The 16269-nt window shown below is 36.6% G+C and overlaps 2 protein-coding genes and 1 long non-coding RNA gene across 3 annotated transcripts in view; 2 read left to right on the top strand and 1 right to left on the bottom strand.

Moving 5' to 3' along the window:
• LOC109069678 (Bardet-Biedl syndrome 5 protein homolog) overlaps window positions 1–1688 on the top strand; it is a 4508-nt gene extending 2820 nt beyond the window's left edge. The window contains exons 9-12 of the mRNA XM_042731830.1: window positions 519–653; window positions 792–875; window positions 1144–1167; window positions 1306–1688. Of these exons, the coding sequence (XP_042587764.1) occupies window positions 519–653; window positions 792–875; window positions 1144–1167; window positions 1306–1407 (345 nt within the window). The 3' untranslated portion in view covers window positions 1408–1688. The remainder of the gene's footprint in view (window positions 1–518; window positions 654–791; window positions 876–1143; window positions 1168–1305) is intronic.
• A 146-nt stretch (window positions 1689–1834) lies between these two features.
• LOC109069681 (kelch-like protein 41a) lies at window positions 1835–7165 on the top strand. Its single transcript, XM_019086307.2, has 6 exons — window positions 1835–3687; window positions 4859–5016; window positions 5090–5197; window positions 5285–5470; window positions 6129–6275; window positions 6807–7165. Exons 1-6 carry the CDS (start codon window positions 2596–2598, stop codon window positions 6916–6918), a joined length of 1803 nt encoding a protein of 600 aa, XP_018941852.1. The 5' UTR covers window positions 1835–2595; the 3' UTR covers window positions 6919–7165.
• A 4717-nt stretch (window positions 7166–11882) lies between these two features.
• Window positions 11883–14409, bottom strand: LOC109082256. The gene is made up of 3 exons (XR_006155654.1): window positions 14135–14409; window positions 12134–12263; window positions 11883–12041 (listed from the first exon to the last, which is right to left on the bottom strand). It is a non-coding gene; the product is annotated as an uncharacterized LOC109082256 (long non-coding RNA).
• Window positions 14410–16269: the final 1860 nt, after the last annotated feature.

The raw sequence follows: 16269 nt of genomic DNA, 5'->3' as shown, positions 1-16269 counted from the left end.
ACTAGGCAAATTTCTTTAAAGAAATGATTTAGCAAGGACACATTAAGTTGATCAAAAGTGACAGTAAAGGTATTTATTTTACAAAATATTTACATTTTTCAATAAATGCTGTTCTTGTAATCTTTCTGCTTATCAAAGAATCTTTAAAAAATGTATCGCGCTTTCCACAAAAAATTTTTTTCAACTGATAATAAGAAATGTTTCTTGAGCAGAAAATCAGATATTAGAATGATTTCTGAAGGATCATGTGACACTGAAGACTGGAGTAATGATGCTGAAAATTCAGCTTTGCATCACAGAAATAAATTACATTTGACAATATATTCAAATAGAAAACAGTAACACAATAAATTGTAATAATATCTCACAATATTACTGTATTTTTAATCAAATAAATGCAGCCTTGAACATTATTACAGATCGATCTCTCTGACCCCAAACTTTTGAACGTTTGTCAATGTGGAATTAATTCTGTGGTGTGAATGTAGTGCCATTTTGTGCTGTTTTCTCTCTCTTAGACAGGAGGATATGTGCTGGGATTCAAGATCGACCCAACGGACAAGTTACAAGACGCAGTGAAGGAAATCAACTCCTTACACAAAGTGTACTCGGCAAACCCCATTTTTGGTGTGGAATATGAGATGGAAGAAAAGGTAGTATTGAAGATTTTTGATCTGTAGTGAAAAGCACAATATTTTTGTTCATCAGTATTAAACTTGGCTAGAATGGCTCCACTTTTCAGTAAATTAAAAGTAAAAAAGTGTGTAAATAACATAAGCTTTCTGTCTCAGCCTCAGCCTCTGGAGGAGCTGACAGTAGAGCAGCCGCCTGATGACGTGGAGATTGAGCCAGATGAGCACACAGATGCTTTTACCGTGAGTTTTACCTCATATGCTACTCTCAGAGATAATGACACTCTGCTTTCAACACAGCGCTGTGTGTGTCGCTCACATGCTGAAAATAGCTGATCGCTTAAGCCACAATTCACAATGTCCCATCAACACAGACTTTTGTTGCCTGGTATCAAAAATGTTTACACAGAGCTGTATGAATGTTCTCTTATTTAATACTTACAGTAGATACAGTAGATTGTATTACACATACAATCACTGATGTGCTATTTCTTCTCTTTTTCACCTCAAGGCTTATTTTGCAGATGGAAATAAGGTAAATTCTATGTCTGTCTGTATGTATGTCTATCTATCTATCTATCTATCTATCTATCTATCTATCTATCTATCTATCTATCTGTCTATCAGTCTAGAGGAAATTTCCATTTAAATGACATATTTTCTTCTCCTTAAGCAACATGATCGTGAGCCGGTGTTCTCTGAAGAGCTGGGTCTGGCTATAGAGAAATTAAAAGATGGATTCACACTACAGGGACTCTGGGAAGTCATGGGTTAAAAAATATCCAATATAAAGAATTTTTCATTAGCAAAATGTCAAAATTGTATTTATTTTCAGAGTATTTTTTTTTATATTTTATAATGACATATGTTTACAAATCAAATGTGAACCAAGTGCAAGTTGAATGTTAATTTTGAAACTTTTGTGTAATATGAATGGACACAGACATAGAAATATATGTGTTAAATACAAAATAATATTTATATATTGGTTTTATGCAGAGAACTTTACATGCTAATTTTGCTGTTGTGTTGTAATAAATGTACAAGTGAAAATGATGATGGAAATTGTTTAATCATGTTTTTCGACACCTGTTCAAGCACTTTTCATAGTAGTGGGCTGATCAAACCAACACATGCAGTTTGTCGGCTCAGGTTTGACAGGTCTGTTTAAAAATGTGCCAGAGGAGCTCAGCTACTTCACAAATGACCAGAAGAGCTGATTAACTGCTCCTGTCCGAGAGCAGCTGTTGTTTGCTGACCTTTTAGGCAACAGAAGGTTATAAAGTAAAAAGAGCATTTAAAGGAATACTTCACAAAAATAATTATTTACTCACCCTCATGTTGTTCCAAACTTGTGTGCCGTTATGTTTTCTGTGGAACCAAAATGTACATTTAGAAACATGTACACTCATTTTTTGCTATTTACAATTACAGTTTAAAGTCTGTCAAGCTCCAGCCACAAAAAAAAAAAAAAAATGATATCAAGAAAGTGCATAAATAATGACACATTTTCATTTTTGGCTGAACTCCCACATAGTAACCACAACATGAATGAGTCACAGAACTATAAACTTACTAATCGTACAAATGACACCATGTGCAAAATAAAGGTAATGACACGCACCTTTACAATGATTTAAAACTCTTAGACACCTGTTGAATTCCTACTGACGCGTCACTCCTTCCATCCTTTAGTCATACAGCACCAAACACCCCTGACCTCTGAGTGTGTCCAAGGTTCACAGTTGTCTTTTTCAGTCTTTGACAGCTGCCTGATGCGACACTGGGCTCCCGTTTGGTCAGCCTGAATTCTTTCTGACTGTATGAGGGGTCTATATTTAGAGGGGCGGACTTAAATTGCAGGGGGTTTGTGTTGGAGCTCTGTGTTATTTCAGCCTCTTTCAACTGAGACGGCAAGACAAGAGGAAGTACAGCATCCTCTTCGAGACCTGCAAGATTTGAGATGGAACCCATGAGTATCAAGGAGGACCTGAGGCTCTTTCAGAGCACCCTGCTCCAGGACGGTTTGAAGGAACTTCTGAAGGAGAACAAGTTTGTGGATTGTACTCTGAAGGTTGGAGATCGGAGTCTGCCCTGCCACAGACTCATCATGGCTGCGTGCAGCCCGTATTTCCGAGAGCTGTACTTCACTGAAGACGGTGTTGAGAAGATAGACTCCAGCAGGGAAGTAGTGCTGGAGAACGTGGATCCCACCATTATGGACATGATTGTGAACTATCTCTATTCGGCAGACATCGAAATCACAGATGAGAACGTGCAAGACGTCTTCGCAGTCGCCAACAGATTCCAAATCCCATCCGTGTTCACCGTTTGCGTCAACTATCTACAAAACAAGCTTTCGTTGGCTAACTGCTTGGCCATCTTCAGAATGGGACTGGTTTTGAACTGCCCTAGACTTGCTATAGCTGCTAGGGACTTTATAGCGGAGCGTTTTGAGACTTTATCCAAGGATGAGGACTTTCTTAACTTCAACGCTCCCGAGTTGTTCGCCATCATCGGGTGCGATGCCCTGAACGTGGAAAAAGAAGAGGTCGTGTTCGAGCTCTTGATGAAATGGGTCCGGAAGAACAAGGAGAACCGGACCAAAGCTTTGGGAGACGCTTTCGATCACATCCGTTTCCGATTACTACCTGAGAAATACTTCAAGGAGAAGGTGGAAAAGGATGACATCATCAAGGCCGACCCCGAGCTCGCCAAGAAGCTGAAGGTCATCAAAGAGGCGTTTGCTGGAAAACTTCCACAAAATAAGGAGGGCGAGAAAGGCGAAGGAGAAGAGGGGGAAAGTGTCTTCCCTGGTTATCTCAATAACACCAAACGGCTGGGGATGTTCACCAGGGATCTCATCCTGATGATAAACGACACGGCGGCTGTGGCCTATGATGCTGATGAAAACGAATGCTTCCTTGCAGCCATCGCAGAGCAGATACCTCGAAATCATGTTAGCATTACGTCGAAGAAGAACCTGCTCTATGTTTTGGGAGGACTGTTTGTTGATGAAGACAAGGAATCACCACTGCAGTGCTATTTCTACCAGGTTAGGCTAGTCACTCATTTATATTCAGTAACAAAAGGCTCTTTACACCAAGGATTAAAACTACAACTAAATTTTTATAGCTGTGGTGTGGTCTTACCTGTTCTCATAGAATAAGTATAACAACATAGAGAAACGATTTTGATGGAATCATTTTCAGTATGGGTTTTTTTTTTCCCAGATGAAGAATGATAAATTCATCGACAGGCAATTAGTATATGAGGATACGAGGTTGTAGATGCTATTATCGTTGTCAGAAGACCGTAATTTATTCAAAATGTAAATGATCTCATCATTTACTTACCTTCAGGTTGTTCTGTTTTATTTTGGTAAAACAGGACTAACACATAGGCCTAAGACTAATTTTATTGTAACGTTATGTTTATTTATTTATTTATTATTATTATTTTGCCATTTTTGGAGCTTACAGCCAAAGTCCCTATAACTTACAGAAAAGATTGATATTTTGTCTCTGAACTTCTTAGAGCTTTTCATATTGTACTTAACCATGGGTTGTCTTACTTTTAACCCTATGAATACTCTCGTGATTTTAAACACGAATCGCGTTTTCAGACAAAATGAACAGCACGTGCCACATTAAATATTCATGCTGCATACGATTAATACATATTAATCACAGAAAATGCAAATAGGAGTGTTATTTATCCAATAAATGCAGACAAAAATTTTAGCACAGAATTTACAAATTTCTATATGATATATATTCTTTTGATTTTAACTTTAGTAATTTTGTTTTTGTCATTTTAAAGACTTTTTTCAGTATGTCTGTATACAGTAATTTTTATATGACTTTTATTTCAGTTTTAGTTTTAATTATTTTAGTACATCAAGCTAAATAAACAATAAAAAAAATATTCCCTTGACAACTAGCTGCAATAAAATAAGTTTAGGTTTTTCATATTTTAAGTAATAAACATTTTTAAGGTTTTAGTTTTAGTAAAGAATGACCCTGGGTTAATATTTTTAAGGGTAAAAAAGTAGATTTTTAATTTTGGGTGCAGTATTCATTTAATTGTATGACTTTATATTTCTAGGAAGTGGTTTTAGGTGCAGAAAAGTCCCAAATCATTAACAGGCCAAGTACAAAGGCAGGGAAAATAAAATGAAAGTTATATACATTTGTTGTTAATTTTAAATCATGCATATTCTTCAGCTGGACACTCATTCTCCAAACTGGATAGCCCTGCCACCGATGCCATCACCCAGATGTCTGTTTGCAGTGGGGGAGTTTGAAAACCTCTTGTTTGCAGTTGCTGGTAAAGACCTGCAGAGCAATGAGTCTCTGGACTCAGTGCTGTGTTATGATGTCGAGTAAGTTTCTTCTACATTTTCTGCAACATGAGCCAAAGAAGTCCATCTAATAACTTGTTGTTGCTCTTGGCAGTAAGATGAAGTGGCAGGAGACCAAAAAGCTGCCCTTAAGAATTCACGGTCACAGTGTGATCTCACAAAACGGACTAGTTTACTGCATAGGAGGAAAGACGGATGAGAAGTAAGTCAGATTTTAGTTAACATAACCTTAAATACAAAATAAAAGCCTGAAATTAGGCTTCATTGCTTGTTTTAATCTCTGGAACAGTAAAACCATCAACAAGATGTTTGCGTACAACCACAAGAAGTCCGAATGGAAAGAGCTGGCGGCCATGAAGACACCCAGGTCCATGTTTGGAGCTGTAGTCCACAAAGGAAAGATCATTGTGGTTGGAGGGGTCAATGAAGATGGCCTTTTATCCTCTAGTGAAGCCTATGACTTTGGGACAAACAAGTATGTAATACATCACTAGATTTTTGTTTTTAAAAGTATTTAAAAAGTGCAAAGATACTCTAAATGAAAGCTAAATTAGCCAGTGATCAGTGAATTGATTTAAAACAGAGATGTAAAAAACAGTTTTCCCTCCAAAATTAAGTCACTTCCTGGAGGATGATGTCACAAAGGAACTGGCTCTTGTAAGCATACAATAACATTGAGGACACATGGAAAACCTATAAAATGATCACTAATTAAAACAATATTCTCAGCAAAATATGTTTTGTTTGAACCATATATATTGGAGATTATTATAATATTTATAATAACTTGCCAGTTTTTCATTTGAGACATAAATGACAAACATAGGCAAAAATATTATTTAAATGTCACCTCTATGTTTACTGAACTGGGATATTGTGGTAGTTATCCTGATGTCCTCTTCACTCTCAGAAAACAAGGTACAAAAGTTGACACTGGGGCAGTACTTTTTTAAAATTTTCAAATTTGTAACCTTTGTTGTTAATGTTTGTATATTGGTGGTTTATATTTGTATATTAGTTGTAGTTTTTATTTCATTAAATTTTGAAGAGGTAGTGACAGCTTTTGTACCTTTTTTTCTGAGAGTGTACAGAACTATCAGAATCAGATTAAACCCTGTTTTGTCCCCCAATAGATGGGAGCTGTTCCCTGAGTTTGTGCAGGAGAGAAGTTCTATGAATTTGGTCAGTGCTGCTGGTGTCCTGTATGCTGTTGGCGGCTTCGCAGTGCAGGAGAACGAGGACAAACAGTGTGTCCCATCAGAAATCACTGACATCTGGCAGTAAGTGTTGTGCTTCACACAGCAAAAGTCCATCTGATTTATATTCATCATACACTACCACTCAAATTTAGAGAACAAATATTTAACAGATTTTTTTTTTTAAATAAATGCTGTTCTTTTGAACTTTCTATTCGTCCAAGAATCCACAGTATTACAGTTGACAAAATAAATAGTAATAATAAAAAAATAAAAAAATCAGCATATTAGAATGATTTCTGAAGGATCATGTGACACTGAAGACTGGAGTAATGATGCTGAAAATTCAGCTTTGATCACAGGAATAAATTACATTTTAAAATATATTTAAATAGAAAACAGTTATTTTAAATGGTAACAACATTTCAAAATACTACTGTTTTTACTGTATTTTTGATCAAATAAATGCAGCCTTGAGCACAAGATACTTCGTTCAAAAACATTAAAAACGTATTGACTCCAAACTTTTGAACAGTGATATTTATTTCAAGTGCATCTTAACTTTTAACATATTTTCAATTGGGACTAAATCTAAAACCACTCTTTTTTTAACAGGTATGAGGAGGACAAGAAACAGTGGACTGGAATGATACGAGAGATGCGATATGCTGCCGGCGCCTCCTGCGTTTCTATGAGATTAAATGCAGCAAAGATGCCTAAACTTTAAAAACATTATCATCACTTTTTATAGTTTGTGTCCAATAACAAAGTGTAACTATATTTTAAATTACAAATTATTCATCCATCTTCTTTAATGAAGTAAAATGCATAGAGAATGATGTCTCGTTGACTTTAAGAGTAAAAATGACCACAGATTTATATTTCATGTCAGGTTCTGTAGTGAAATGTGGTGCAGTTGAGGAAAACATTTCTACAATGGATGCCATAATTAAACTGACTTTTTTTTGTTATCCTTACACGCCTCTTTTCTTTTATATAAAATGGTTAATAAATACATATTTAAAGGCAAACAGCTATGCATTTCTTCCTTGTGAATGAAAAAAGGCACATAAGTAATATCACTTGTTACAAAATGAGCGATTAAAATAAGATAATCTTGCCGCTTACACAGTCTGCAAACAATCTGATGTCTACTGTTTCAAGATAATGTCTCAGGGTAACTCTGAGAACATTTTCTTCCTCAGATATTCTCTCCATGCATCTTCTGTGGAAATCTCCATTCAACGTGAGGAATCTGTAGGAACACGCATTATTAGCAAAACCACACAATAATGCGTTATCTTTCTACTGACCTGTAATACATGATATCCTTTAATTTTTTCTAGATGTATTTCAAGTTCAAAACTTGATAACAAAAAAAATTTAATTAGAGTCAGTTTAACCACACTATATTGGCCACCACTGAAAAAAACACTAATCAAAATGTTCTGTTTTGCATGTAACACTGATGCAAAACTCACCGACAGTATAGAAGTATGGCATCAGCACTCCTACTTTGGCACAGTTCATCCCACCCATGACGTCCCCAAGCATTTTATGGATCTGCTGACTTATGGAGCTGTTGGCTACAGTGTGGAAATCAAGATTTCTAAATAAAGACACTTTAGTTCTTACATGAAACCTTTCAAATCTATTTGTTATTTGTATCTTGAGCAGCAAATCAGCATATTAGAATGATTTCTGAAGGATCATGTGACAATGAAGACACCTCTCTTCTGCAGCTGTTTACAGTAGCACTCATGAAACCAGGGCACCTGGAACTCGGGACACTCCAGACACATGGCCTTATTCAGCTCCTTGAGACAGAGATGGATGCGCATGTTTAGAGCATCTGGAAAGGCTGTCAGCAATGAGAAAAAACACAACACTAAACAACAAAGAACTATTAAATATCACCATACTTCTCAGTTGATTGATACCATTAAGAATTGCAAAGAAACAACAGATAAAAACATCACAATAAGTCAGGGACGTGCACAGGAATTTTGAGGGGCAGTTGCTCTGATCTAAAAAAAGGGCACTCACCCCCGGGCCCCCCCCCCAAAAAAAAAAAAAAACTCACGGGCTATATGAAGGACTGAGAATAACAGGGTCTTTATTAAAATATATATACACAAAGTAAAACACTGAAATACAGCAATCAATCACCTTAACTACTACTAATAATAACATAGAAAAACATTACTTTTTAGTGTTAGTTTTAGTCTTTTTTTGTAATTTGGGTTATTTGTCAGGGGCAAGATTCAAAAAGGTCAGAAAAAGTATTGTGTAATAATAACTCAACAAAAACATCATACAATTTTTAGAAAATATTAATTCAAAAATAAAATCAGTACATAAAATGTTCATATGGGCACACATATGTAAACAGTCTCAACACTCCGCAGTAAGTGCAAAATGTGTAAGTGACGTGTGCCAGTAAAAAACCTAAAGAGCCAACAGACTAAAGAAGACATACATGAACCGCATGTGTTCAACCCATTTTTGAGCCACAACAAGACATTTCTGTCAGATTGTCAGGGAGCTTAATCTGAGAAAAGAACATGACAAATAAAAAGAAAAAATTTAAATACAGCATATTTTTTTTAGTGTGTGTGTGTGCCGTGGGTGTGTGCATGAGTGAGTGTGCATGGGTGAGAAAGAGAGAGAGGGCTTTACTTTAGTCAAGCAATAATTTTCTATACAGAATTCACACCCTATACAAATTCCACAGCTGTATACTATACTAAATTTACCCCATAAAATAGCCTACTCATCTGGAATGAAGGAGCAAACATTCAGTGTAAGAGTAAAAAAATGACATAACATTATTTAATATTTATACTACGGGGGGGCCGTTGAATGCTTGAATCTGATTGGCTGACGAACGTTCTGAGGCGTGACATTATTTTCTGGGAGAAAAGCATGGCGAACGTAGTTCCAGGCAGCTCTCTTGACCGCATTACAGTTCCATATCACTTCGCATAGTGAAACTGTAATAACGGAAATTACAGGACTAACAAACACAACAACATGACAGACGATTTTCCAAAAGTACAGGACATTTCTCACTAGCGAGGTAATAACAGCGCTGTTTAGAGACGCTGCTGCAGTCTAATTCACACAAGCTCTCTCTCTCTCTCTCTCTCTCTCTCTGTGTGTGTGTGTGTGTGTGTGTGTGTGTGTGTGTGTGTCTCTGTCTCTCTCGCTCTCTTTCTAATAACTTCATTAATAACTGCATTATAATACTATCAACGGCTCAAGCCTCCATTACCAGCTTTAAAATGACATTGTGAAAACCAGCAAAAGAAGCGTTGGATGAGATGCGGAAGAAATAGTCCTACCCACAATAGCGATTAAGTACAAAAACCGAACGAATCCCTTTAAATATATCATCTGATCGATGTCTTGAGGTGTGGTAACCGTGGTATAAGCGGAATAATTGACTCCAATTCGAGTCGTGACCGAATCACCACCTCAGGTGTGCATTATTTTTCTAATAATTCAACGGCCCGTCGTCAATTATTCCTTACTTGAATCACAGCTTAAATAGTTTTTTGACATCGACAACCCAAGTGCATTTTACCTCAAACTTGCGTCTAATTAACTTTCTAAAGTAGCAATCGCTTCTCGGGTCGACATTAACACACTGACAAAATTATATTCAGAATTAAAAATATTTTTATACCACTTTTTTAATGTGTGATTGTGTAATGGTTTTCACGAGATACCAACCTTTCGCGAACTTGCTTCCAACACTCGTTCTCATGGAGACGCGGTGTGCACGGAGGGGAGGGCTGTGCGCGCGCGATTAACGTTATGTGAGAGAGACGCATGAGTGAGAGACGCAGGGAAATGAAATGCAGCTGAACGTTTGCTCTATGAAAGAAATTGACAAAGACGAAAACTAAGGACATTTAATCTATAATTTTATTTTATTTTAGTTAGTTTTGCCAAACACACATTACAGTTTTGGTTAGTTATCGTTTTTTTGTAATGCCTCGTTTTTATTTTTATTTCAGTTAACAATTTTTTTTCCCAACTAGTTTTCGTTTTTTCGTTCGTTTTCGTTAACGATTATAACCTTACTATTACTTTTCCGACAACGTTGAGTCGTCTCACCCGACAACCGCGACAATCTCCTTCTAGGGCCGCTCATGCAGGCTCAGCTCAGGTGCCGGTCGCGTGCAGCGCTGCAGCCACGTAAAGAGAGTTTGCCCTTCCCCTACCGACTTTCACTTTCGGTCGGGTGCCCGAATATGGAAGTGAATGAGGCTTTGCGATTTTTTTTTAATTTTTTTATCTAGGCCTACGTGAAATTCTGCATCCATTGTACGATTTTTTTTTATTTATTTTTTTCCACCTCGGAAGGGCAATGTGAGTCGAGAAGGGCATATGGGCAGTTGCCCGGGCAACCTGAGCAACCCCCCTGTGCACGTCCCTGCAGTAAGTAATCCTCACCACTCCAGTCTATCAATTAGCGACTTGTGAAGTGAAAAGCTGCATGTTTGTAAGAAACAAATCCATCGTTAAGACATTTTGTCGGTGTTTGATTTTTTTTTATCAGCTGTTTGGACTCTCAAAATGACGGCACCCATTCACTGCAGAGGATCCATTGGTGAGCAAGTGATGTAATGCTACATTTCACCAAAAGAAACAAACTCATGTCCTTTTTGGATGGCCTGAGGGTGAATAGAGTTTTACCAAATTTTAATTTAGGGATGAACTGTTCCTTTAAGTTTCACATGATTGCACATAGACATACTCTCCAGATGGGCATCCAACTTTGCAAGAAAGTCCACACTGAAGATTTCTCTGACCACCTCTTCAGGGAAATAATCAGCCAAAGCCAGTGCGTAAGCCAAGAGAACCAGCAGGTGAGGGTCAAAAGAACAGGTTTGAATCAGCAAAAACAGGTTACATTCCAACTTCAAATATTTAAGATTAGAAACTTTTATAAATGCATAATGGAAGAATCTTACCAGCATATGGAGTGAAATGTCGATTGCACACATCAGAAAACTCCTCCGCCTTTGGTGGGTCCTAATTTAGCACAGTGAAAGGCAGCAAAGTGGAATTGGTTGCAGTGTAATGAATCTGTTCGAAAGAGACAAACATACAAATTGATTTAACCACAGGAGTTTCTGATGCATTTTTCAAACTAATAACAATAATAATCATGTTTCTTTAGCAGCGAATCAGCACATTAGAATGATTTCTGAAGGATCATTTGACACTGAAGACTGGGTTAATGTTGAAAATGCAGCTTTGCATCACAGGAATTAATTACATTTTAAAATATATTCAAATAGAAAACATTTATTTTAAATTGAAATAAAATTTCATAATATTACAGTTTTTACTGTATTTTTTATTAAATAAATATAGCCTGGGTGAGCATGATAGACTTTGTTAACATTTTAAAAAATGTATCGGTCCCAAACTTTTAAACAGTAAATTATATCTCATTAAACGGCAATCAATCAATCAATTATATTAATTATATATTACATACATATATTACATAAAACAAAATGCATTGAACAAACTGAAAAAAGTTTAAATACTAAAAGTAATAAAACTGAAATGAAATTAAAGCTAAATATAATTTAAAACCAACCTAAAACTAAAAAAATGACAAAAGCACATCGCAAAATTACTAAAATGAAAAAAAAAAACTGAGACCTTATATAGCCTTATATATAAGTGTTGAGGTCATTAAGGTTGCACTGCGGGATCATGCCGTTCACCTGGAAAAGGACGGCCTCATCAGGACGGGGAGAAGGAAGCATGGACTGAACTCTGGTTAGCATGGTCACCTCGTATGGATACACACTGCCCTGCAGGTAACTATGAATGATGGTCAAAGAAAGACAGAAAAAAAAAAAAAAACGTTGAAAACATAAATGTTAAATAAGATGGTTCAATAGTGTTACACTTACTGCAGCAGTTTGGCTTTCAGTCTGGAGAAGATCTGGGGATTCTGGCAGTGCAGCAGGATGAGCGATTGAGTGATTCGAGCGATTTACCCTGCCCTATACATCTCCAGATTCCTTGAGTACTGCTGCCATCCTGTCAAAAAAGTTGGGAAAGAGGCATGTTTAACACTGTCACTTTTAACCTTCCTTTTAATTACAATGTTTCATTGTTTGGGATTTGAGGATTGTAATTGTTAAAGTTTTGCAAGCAAACTTTTTGTCCAGTCTCACTTGATACAAGGCTTCAGATGCTTGATTGTTGTTGTCTGATTCTCCTTTTCATGACTGGTCATACATTTCCAATAGGAGTCAGATCTGGACTGCAGGAAGGCCAGTCTAGACAAATTCACGCTGTTGTAGCACATGCAGAATGAGAGCTGGCATTGTCTTGATCTAATAACCATGGACTTCCCATGAAAGATAGCATCTCGATGGCAGTATATTTCTCTGTACAATCCCAATATATGCCTTCATGTCAATGGGACCTTCGCACATATACACGTCATCACCAATGCCGTTTGCACTGATGCACTCATATACCATGACAGATGTTTGCTTTTGCATCTGTCACTGATGAAGGCTGGATGGTCACTTTGGTCTTTGGGACTGAGAATTCCGAATCCATTTTTTCCAAGAAACAAGTTGAAATGTGGACTCATCTGAGTGCAGCACACCTTTCCACTGTCTTTTTGACCATCTGAGATGAATTTAATTAATCACTGCATAGAATTAATGCATAGCTTTTTCCTAGAGTAATAGAGTTTCAAGTTGCATTTCTTGATGCAGCAGCAGACTGTGTTAAGTGACAGCAGTTTTATGAAGTACTCCTGAGCCCATGTGGCTATATTTAACAGCATGACGGTTTCTTATGCAATGTCATCTGAGGGCTCAAAGGTCAAGCACATTCAACTGAGGTTTCCTGCCTTGTCCTACATGTTCTGTGATTTCTCTGGATTCCCTAAATCTTTTCACAATATTACGTGTGGTAGTTGTTGAATGACCTAAGTTATTTGCGATATTGCATTGCGAAATGTGATTTTTGATTTGTTTGTCACTTCTCTCATTAAAATTTGGCACAAAGTGATGAGCCATGATCCAGCTTTGCTTACAAAGACTGAGATGCTCCTTTTATACACAAACATGATACCTTGACCCATTACCAATTCACCAGCTTACTGTTAACTCTTTCAAAACAGTTCAACATGGATATTCTAAAACTTTGGATAAACTTTGGAAATCTTTTCTGTGTACTTTTGTCAATTAAATCTTAATTTGGCCCTCTAAATTCTAGCACTCTCTATTCTAATTCTATTCTTTAGAAAAACTGGTCCCCTTTAGACTTGCACTTCATTTACTGGTTGACTTCTTTAAAAAAAACAACAACAAAAACTACCACTAGCTTTTCTAATCTTTTTGTATCCTATCTGTTTTCTTTTAAGTTAATATACAATTGACAAAAGCAAAAAAGGCCTCTAACACTAGCTTGCTCTATTCTTTTTCTATTCTATCTTTTTTCTTTATTATATAATAAAAAAACTGTCATAGCACTTGCATATCATTGTTTGTTGATTTTGATGGTTTCTATTGTCTTCATTTGTAAGTCACTTTGGATAAAAGCATCTGCTAATGTAAATGTAAATGTAAATAAAAGTTAAAGAGAATTAACAAATCACAGATTCTTGATTTCATTGCATTTTACAAAACGTCCCAACTTCTCTGGAATTGGGGTTGTAAGAAGTCTAAGAATAATGTAAATGTATTTTCTGCCACATTTAATCAGTTTAATGCATCCTTGATGAACAAAAGTTTTAATTACTTAAAAAATACTTACTGACCCCAAAGATTTGAATAGTTGTGTTTAAAATATAAAATATTTGCAGTGACATAAGATTTTAGATATGCCACCTACCCCAACTCTAATAATTATTTGTTTGTGAGTTTCTGGCATGAAAGTACTTCTCTTACTTGTTTATCAACTGAAGGTTTCTGGATTGCATCTCCTCCATTGTCTCCACCACACCTAAAGCCTGATGGGGATTCAGCTCATCAGCCAATAGCAGTGCTGTACTCTCTTACCTGCAAGACCAGTCAAACAAATCAAATCATAAGGTTGTGATTCTTCTCTGAGCTGGTTTATCTGGTTCATGGCTTAACCACTTTTACACTTAATTCCTATGGAGAAAACAATAAATACACTCACTGTTGAACATTACAAATAAGGATGCACATAAATAATACTAAAATAACATAAAACATAGAAGACATAAAACTATTGTTATTAAAAGAATAAGGGATATTTCCCTGGCTCACCCCTCTCTGACACCTTGCCTTGCCACTGGTCCTAAAGAGGCAAAGAGTTTGGTGAAGGTGGCAGGATCAGTGCATGTGTCCACCAGCTCCATGATTCTCTGTCTCACAGCCAGCCGGAAATCACAATTATTGTACTGCATTGAGTGATACAGTCCCAGAATTATGCTGATGTGCTCTACGTCCATCCGGGGGACATTCTGCAGGAGAAGCTGGTTGCATTTCTCCAGGAGGGGTCGGTGAATCTATTTGACATTTCGGATGAACTGCACGACCCTTCTGGGGTTGTTGAAGTACAACAGGTTCATTTTGACCAAAAGGGAGTTTGCTTTTTTAAACAGTGCATCCCGCAGTTGTGGCGACACCAGGGCAAAACATAATATTCATTAAAGGTGTGAGCACTCTGTAAAGAGGATTCAAGTAAATACGTGTATTTTTGGTGTACTATACCTTTAATGCACATGATGGTTAAAAAAAACAGACCTGGCATCTTGAATTGATTCTAGTCTTTGACTCACTATTTGTGTAATCTGACCCATCAATGGGCTGTGCTGCAGGAACTGATTGCTCAGACAAACCGCAAACTTTGAAAGTGTCGTTATCTGGAATCTGAAAACACAGAAAGCTTGACTTATATAAACACAGAAATATTTAATTGCACTTGTATGGGGTATTTACAGGTAACTTATGTTTTTAAATAATCATGCTTACAGCAGAGTTCCAGGTGAAAACTACATTAACCACGAGACACTGCAAATGACATATGAAGATTCGGTCTCCATATGCTCTCAAATTACCTGAATATTTACTCAAAATGTCCATTTATACACTGATATTGAAAATTGTTTTTTACACATGTATTATATATTTATAAATGAGAGACGATTTTGAAGGCTCAAGAAACCTTTGCAGGTGTTTTGAGTTGATTAGCTGATTGACGTCACCATATTCTAATTTGTTGAGATGAATTGGTGGGTTTGTGAATATTCATCACAATTAAAAGAACCAAAGACTTAAACTACTTCAGTCTGTGTGCATTGAATTTATTTAATACACAAGTTTCACAATTTGAGATGAATTACTGAAATAAATGAACTTTTCCACGTGCATATTTCACATTTATGTATATAAAATATATGTATGCATATTTTGCATAAAATATATGCATATTGCAATAATCAAAATATATTGTACATTTATATCTATTGCATGTGTGTGTGTGTGTGTGTGTGTGTGTGTATATATTTTCATATGTCATATGTCATTTCATATGTTTCAAAATAAGTCGGAAAACACAACGACAAATCAGTCAAACCGGAAGAGGTAGGTATAGTTTGGGACAGCGCCACTGGTTTGGGATTACTCACCGCTGACTGGATGAGACATCTGTCAATCAACGTATACAGAAAGAACCGAAAGGTTCGGAGATGGTCTTAAAGTAGCTCACTTTAAATGTACTGTATGAATTGCACCTACTATGGAATAAAACATACGGAGTGTCTATTTACACTTTGTGCAAATAGCCTTATTGGCAGTAATTCGATAAATAGACAACACTTTAATTAATCAGCTCCAGTGGCGCAGCAGATCACGTGCTAGAGGATAGATGTGCTCAGAGGAGTTTACAGTCCCACAGATGCGCGCTACTGCTTGTGCTTGATGTGCAGCTGCTCAACGTGCAAAACTTGGGTGACACATGTGGTCAATCCTACTACTTGCTTCCTGTTTAAGGCAGCTCAAAGCCAAAAGTCACGGTGTCTGTAAAAATAAATCACACCTTGTGGTAAAAAAAC

Source organism: Cyprinus carpio, chromosome B9 (assembly GCF_018340385.1).
Source record: "Cyprinus carpio isolate SPL01 chromosome B9, ASM1834038v1, whole genome shotgun sequence".
NCBI lineage: Eukaryota > Metazoa > Chordata > Actinopteri > Cypriniformes > Cyprinidae > Cyprinus > Cyprinus carpio.
Note: the sequence above shows the minus strand (reverse complement) of the source record. Positions and strands in the feature narration are given on the sequence as shown.

Excerpts from the sequence above, each read along its gene's own strand:
- LOC109069681 (XM_019086307.2), top strand. The coding sequence starts at position 2,596 with ATGGAACCCATGAGTATCAAGGAGGACCTGAGGCTCTTTCAGAGCACC. Across the intron at positions 5,471-6,128 it reads TATGACTTTGGGACAAACAA|ATGGGAGCTGTTCCCTGAGT; the intron begins GTATGTAATACA and ends GTCCCCCAATAG. Across the intron at positions 6,276-6,806 it reads GAAATCACTGACATCTGGCA|GTATGAGGAGGACAAGAAAC; the intron begins GTAAGTGTTGTG and ends TTTTTTTAACAG.